This window comes from Barbus barbus (genome assembly GCF_936440315.1).
Source record: "Barbus barbus genome assembly, chromosome: 38".
Lineage (NCBI taxonomy): Eukaryota > Metazoa > Chordata > Actinopteri > Cypriniformes > Cyprinidae > Barbus > Barbus barbus.
The window spans coordinates 18,331,181-18,338,107 of record NC_136716.1 but is presented as its reverse complement, the minus strand read 5'-3'; the positions used below and the strand labels follow the sequence as shown (position 1 = coordinate 18,338,107).

Genomic DNA, 6,927 nt, shown 5'->3' with positions numbered 1-6,927 from the left:
CCTAGATTTTACTTGTCACGTGGTATTAGGCAAGGGTGTCCATTATCTCTTTATATATTTTTACTAGTTTCCCAGATATTCGCTTCTTATATTTCTAATAGAGGTCTTCATGGTATCTCTATTGCTGTCAAACAGATACTCAGTCAACTGGCTGATGATACCACTCTTTTTTTGCAAGATGCTAATCAAGTTCCTTTAGCATTGAAGTATATCCAGCAACTCTCCAAAGCATCAGGCCTGTTCTTGAAGCTCTCAAAGTGTAAGTCCAAAATGTAATTCGTCAGAAATGTGTAATATTCAAATCAAAGATCAAGTATCTTATTTAGGTGTTATTATAACAAAAAATGAATTAGAAAGAAGATCCTTACATTTTAATCCATTAATTGAGAGTACTCAGAAAAAACTGAATATGTGGCTCCAGCGTGATGATCTCTCATTGAAGGGAAGAATCTTACGAGCCAAAGCTGGAGGTTTGTCAAGGTCTCTTTGAATGTTGACACTGCCATTCTTAAAAAAATTGATACAATGCTTTTCAACTTTGTTTGGAAGAATAAAATGATCATATCATTGAGAAAGGGGATTTAAACTTTCTTGATTTCATCACTTTAAACAACACCTTCAAAATAAATTGGATAAAAAACTGTATCAATAAGCCCTCATCTGTATGGAATCTGATCCCTAATGTGTTTTTTTCCAAACTAGGTGGTTTAAATTTCTTATTAATCTGTAACTATAACATCATGAAAATCCCTGTTAGATGATCTCTTTTTCATAGGCAAATGTTATTAGCTTGGTCCCTCATTTTTAAACACAATTTTACACCTCACTCGTATCTAATCTGGAATAACAAGTATCTATTGTATAAACACAAATATCTTTTTTTTTAAATTGGTTTAAAAATGTTATTATTTTTGTGTCTCAACTTTTCAATCAAAATGGTTCAGTCTGTAATTACTCTGAGTTTTTAGTTAAGCATGGAATTAGTCCGAAACAGTTTGTAATTGATGCTGATGCAGTGCCACATTCTCCTGCTTTTTGGAGGTCTTTCTTTTCCAATCTCATGTCACTCAGTGGATCTTTGTAAAACATTTGTTGGAAAACAGTGCCTTTCATCATCCAAGTAAAAAAAACAATAAGAAAATTAGAGTTTTGTTTCAGATGTAATCAGATGTAATCTCTTATTGGAATGGTTTAGTAAGTGATATTCTCTGGAAGAAAGTTTGGTCATTACCTCGCAAATATTTAATTACTAACAAATGTCACGGAACACTGAGAGAGTGCCGTGGAAAGACGAAGTCTGGGTCCAAGTGCAGGTAAGAATCTCTTTAATACGAAACAAAAAAGGCCAACAAGGCAAAACAAAACAGATTCAGGAACGGGATACATAAAACAGCAACACAGTGCATGTATCCCCTGAGATGAACAAACACTACCACAATTAATTACAACTAATACAAATAATTCACCCAGACACAGCAGCGGGAGTGTGGTGTATAAATAGTCCATGAACATGGGGAACAGCTGGGAGTGTAATTTGTGACAGGTGTGTGGAGTTAGTGGAATAGAGTCCAGGAGGACGGGAGATGGTGACCTCTGGTGGTGAAAGGAAGAACTGCAGGACCTGGACTCATGACATGCTAGTAACATGCTAATCATGCTAGCGACATGCTAGTCACTTACTAGTCATGCTAACAACATGCTAGTCACTTGCTAGTCATGCTAGCAACATGCTAGTAACATTCTAATCATGCTAGTGACATGCTAGTCACTTGTTAATCATGCTAGAAACATGCTAGCGACATGCTAGTCACTTGCTAATCATGTTAGAAACATGCTAGTAACAGGTTATCAACATCTATCTAAATGTTCAAACTTCAGGCTTTTATAGCTGCTTTAAATTTACGGATTTATGGTTTTCATAAAAATAAAGATTAAAAATCATAAAAATCCCACAGATTTACATTGACGGAATGTTCAAATGAGCCAAAACTATTCAAACTCCAACTGTCAAAATTCAAACGTAAACTCCCAGAATCCTTTGAGGCTCAATCAAGCTTCCCTTCTATGTACTATTTCTAACCCATTCAAACTCATCCATCTAATATTTATAATCAATCTATCTATCTATCTATCTATCTATCTATCTATCTATCTATCTATCTATCTATCTATCTATCTATCTATCTATCTATCTGTCTGTCTGTCTGTCTGTCTGTCTGTCTGTCTGTCTGTCTGTCTGTCTGTCTGTCTGTCTGTCTGTCTGTCTGTCTGTCTGTCTATCTATCTATCTATCTGTCATCTATCTCTAACTTCATAGCAACAGTCTAGCACCTATCCAAACCAACCTAGCAACCACCCCGAGCACCGTATCAACCACATAACAACACCATAGCAACCACTCAGAGTACCTTAGCAACCACATAGCAACACCTTAGAGAGTCAATTTTGACATTAAATCTATATAGTGTTTTATTTTTATATTTGTTCATTCAGTTTCTTGAATGCTCCTGCTAAATACACCTATTGTACCTGAAAATAAAACACTGTTTATTTTATTTGTATATTGTGTGTATTTGTAATGTGTATCTTTGTTCTCATTTTTTAATAATGACAAAGAAAGTTTCACTTGGTGAAATCACATTCACCCAATCCATTTTTGGAAATTAATCAACCACATTAGTTTATACATTTTTACTCCTCTTCTGGAAACATTGTCAGTGCTTTAATGATACTTTGCATCGTGCTTTTCTCATCATATTTTCTTTATCAGTATATTTAAATTAAAAACGTTTAATTATTGTCACAAGTTTTATTTTGACAGCAAAAAACAGAACTTCCGGAAGTATTTTTCCAATCGAAAAATTTAAAATCTTACATAAAGAGTTATAAACAATGAAACAAACCAAACAGCTACGAGGTGAGGTGACTCAAAACATTATACACTTTGATTTGAAGCAAATGAAAAACCTATAAGATGTGTACTTAATGGCTTTAATGATGGAAGAAACTACAATCCCATGAAGCATTGTCAATGGAATATAATATAATTGCCAGTTGTTAACAAAATAATCTGTGTTGGTCTAGGCTAATGTCCAGGGCCTACTTATGCTTCTTGTCGCTTTAGATAAATGTCTCTGCAAAATAAATACATGTAAATGTTCCAGGGGTCCTAATCAGGGACAACCTTGAAAAACACAAAACCCAATTAGTAAAATCAGCACATGATTCATAGTTATACTTTGTTATAATTTTTTTCCAAAGTAAATCATGCATTGTGACTTAGTAGTGACTCACCTCCTGGGATTGATCTGCACCAAGTCTAAAATGACAGCAGACAATGTCAACAAAATACCCACTCAATCTGTGGAGCAGACCTGTGTCAAGAAGCACAGGACAAGAAAAACCTATGAAGCTACACTTGCTGCTATCCATGTTCACAAAAGTCATTGCATGCCAACAAAACTCTAATAATGTGTTTTATGAACTTGATATGTTTAATGATATTGAAAATTACTACCATAAACAATATAAACATCTACCGTAATTAGTCTTATATTTACTTTGTATAACCTGTGAAAGTTACCTGAAGTTGAAAAGATTCCTCCAATGATGCCACACAGTCTCACAAGAAACGAAGAGAAAGGCATATGCTCTTCTGTCACCCTCACCATTAATGGACTCAGTTTATATTTAATAAAGATCCCAGATACACCATGCCTGCCTTTCTCATTGGTTACAACACGCTCCTATATGACAGGCAACATGACCATCAGCAACACAATTTCACACACATTTACAAATGCATGCACAAATACCCTAGAACCTACCTGTTCTGTAACAGAAAACTGGTGCATATTCACTGAAACACCTGATGTGTGCAGCTTGGTGGGCACAACTGTGATAAAATACTGAAACATCATATTTTCTGAAAGAAATAAAATAAAAACATTAAGAAAACAGTCTTACAATCAATGTGTTGGTAAGTATATTGCATGTATATACAGGCATTCTCTACTTATTCTACTTTTAAATGTAGGCCTATCTGCATATTTGTATACATGAAAGCAATCTAATATAGACTCTGACTGCATATTGTGCTGTGAGTTATGTTGGACAAACATTGAAATATATAACAAAAAAGACCTACGCTCTAATGTAATTTTTTCCAGGCCATCAAGGAGATTGATGTGTCCAGGAACATCGTTTCCAAAAGATAAAGAATCTATTCGATGTGAGAAGTTAAGAGAAGCTGGAGAAATGAAATAAAATGGTAAAAAAAAAAAAAAAAAAAAATTGCAAAGTGAGAGTCCTCCATTCTAGAGAATTCCATGACAAATTAAGGTAATGAAATATGTCTTTAAAAGTAAATGGTTTGTGCCTTGACAAGACTGTAATTTAATTACAATCTCTAAATTGCTTCCAATGATATTTTGATGAATCTAAAAATCATTACCTTACTTAATAACTGTGAGTAAAACTTACCTTCATTTTTGATTAATGAAGCAAAATGGGCATGACCTCTGATGGTATCAATTGGTCTATGAGCACAGATTCAATATGTAATTTCTTAGGAGACATGTTAATAATGGCTAAAGTACAGCTGTATTTCTGTTGCTAAAAAAGCGTATACTTACTTGCCCAATATGATATGGAAATTTCCCACCACTTTATTGACATAGATTTTTCCATGTATCCTACATGCATTCTGGGAATTGGATGTAGAATCGTTTCTGTGCAAAGAAAAAAAAAAAAAGCAAAAACAGTTCAGTTAATTATCCACTGCATGATTAACCCTTAAATTAATTGTTATAAATGGAAAAGCTTTAGCTCTATCATGTTTCAGTAAATCCTTAATAATCACTGTACATGTTGTAATAAATATAATAATAATTATTTAAACAACTGTACTGTGGAACTGGGTCAGAAAAGTATCCTCTCAGTGCTGATTTAAAGAGTACATCTTGAAGTGATTGCTCTTCCCTCAGTCTGTTTTTAATCTGATGTAATATCCTTAAAAACAAGAATCAGAGATGAAGACTTATTATAATTGCAAACATATTGTCTATTTTATTATATCATAATGGTGTATAACTGAAAAAGATGTTATACATACTGGTACCACATTTTTTTATTTGGAGAGGGCTCAAAGCTTACCTGAAAAAAAAAAAAAAAAAAAAAAAGAAATTCGTTGTTATGGATTATGGTAAGTTGTCTAGTGAAATCTGAAATGCAGCAGATGGCTTGAAGTCACTTACAGCATCATATTTAAGTTCCTTTGATGCAATGACAGCGCCAGCGATATCCAACACATCTGCACCCACTCCTATACAAAAATATGGGTTTAAAACCTTTAACTTGAGATGCCTTGATTCAGAATAATCAATACACATTGGCAAAAACAATTTGGAAAAGAAAAAAAAACATGTAGGCTACTTACTTTCACATTTCATTGCAACTGTGATGTCAATTTTTATCTTCAATTTACTGTCAAAGAGAAAAAATAAAAATCAGGTCAGGTCTTTCAAATTCTCAAAAAAAAAAAAAAAAGTGTTTGACAAAATCTAATGTAAGCATGACAAATACTGTATACACACCTGGTAAAATCTGTGTCTACTTCATATTCATATTTCATCCATGAGTCCTGGTACACAAAAAACTCAGAGATGGTCAGAAGTGCCATGAGGATGAATACAATCAGTGACACTGGGAAGAGAACCAAAAGTCTTAATCAACAACATGCACTGTAACTAACATCTGTAACATTCAGACAGCAAATGTGAAAATTCACCTGTGCCTCCAAAAGCTGATGTTTCAACATAGCTCTCTGGAACTTTAGGAAAGGCATCGAGTTCTTTCACTAAGTTGATAGTACTTCTTCTTCTCAGCTTGTTCATTGTTTAATGGATGTCTGTATATTTATAAGTCCTGTTCATGCAAAAATAAGAACCCTGAATAAAGTCACATTTAATGGTCTGGCCATCTGTGTCACTTTAATGCCAGAAAAAAAAGTGTGGTGTATGTAAGTGCTATCGATGAGATTTCTGGCCAAGTGCATGATAAAAAAAAAAAAACTAATTTAGAGAAAACTGACTTCAAAGATATAGTCCAATTGAACTCTATAGATAGAAATAGATTAAATAAACTTAAATGTGTACAGTATTTTGGATGTTTTCTTTCCACAAGTCTGAATGTTTTTTTTCCTGTAATGTCTTGCCTAAATTATTAGCTGAGAACAGCTAATGAGGTAACATCTGCGTTTGATTCCAAAGCTATACCAGTGTAGATTAGTAAATATTTTAATCTTTTGTTATATTAATGAAAACACTTGTAGTGCTTGTCTTTCTGTCATAACTGCTAAACACAAGCTAAATGCTATATAAGATCATTCTTCCTGTTCACCCAACTGAAGTAGGCCTATTTCTGCTATTAATGTTAATTTCTTTACAATTAACTCTAAAAAGAAATGTGAACTAGATCTTTGTCTTACCTCTTTCTAAACACCTTTAGGATGAAAGTTTGAACACTTCTCAATGAGACCGTCCATTTACTGACATTCAAATGTACTGTTTTGCAACCACTGCCACGTTGTGTGACAGCTGGTTTTTCCAGTTAAACAAAACCCAGCACAAGTCTTATTTGTAGAAACCATGTTGCTTTTCTTTAAGAATCTGCAGATGCTTCCTCCAGAACTCATTGGAAACTCAGTGGCAATTTCAGTCTTCAATAAGGCTTCAATCAAAATAAATACATAAATAAATGTACATATGTTTACCTATATAAAGATATTTGTTTAGAGGAAGTTGTTCACAAATTTTGACAGGATTAAGCTGAAAGTGAAAGTATGGCAAATTGCTTTGGTGTAACTCAATAGCACTTAATATCAAGAAAAAAATATATTATGACAATAATTCAAAACAAAATTATTTT

At 33.4% G+C, this 6,927-nt stretch overlaps 1 protein-coding gene across 1 annotated transcript; it reads right to left on the bottom strand.

Moving 5' to 3' along the window:
* Positions 1 to 1,309: 1,309 nt before the first annotated feature.
* Positions 1,310 to 6,591, bottom strand: LOC306857633 (endoplasmic reticulum-Golgi intermediate compartment protein 2-like). Its single transcript, XM_079397659.1, has 14 exons — positions 6,488 to 6,591; positions 5,789 to 5,925; positions 5,595 to 5,703; positions 5,438 to 5,484; positions 5,256 to 5,323; positions 5,114 to 5,154; positions 4,909 to 5,010; positions 4,635 to 4,730; positions 4,483 to 4,538; positions 4,148 to 4,249; positions 3,828 to 3,925; positions 3,584 to 3,746; positions 3,295 to 3,374; positions 1,310 to 3,184 (listed from the first exon to the last, which is right to left on the bottom strand). Exons 2-14 carry the CDS (start codon positions 5,892 to 5,894, stop codon positions 3,170 to 3,172), a joined length of 1,083 nt encoding a protein of 360 aa, XP_079253785.1. The 5' UTR covers positions 5,895 to 5,925; positions 6,488 to 6,591; the 3' UTR covers positions 1,310 to 3,169.
* Between the last annotated feature and the right edge of the window lie 336 nt (positions 6,592 to 6,927).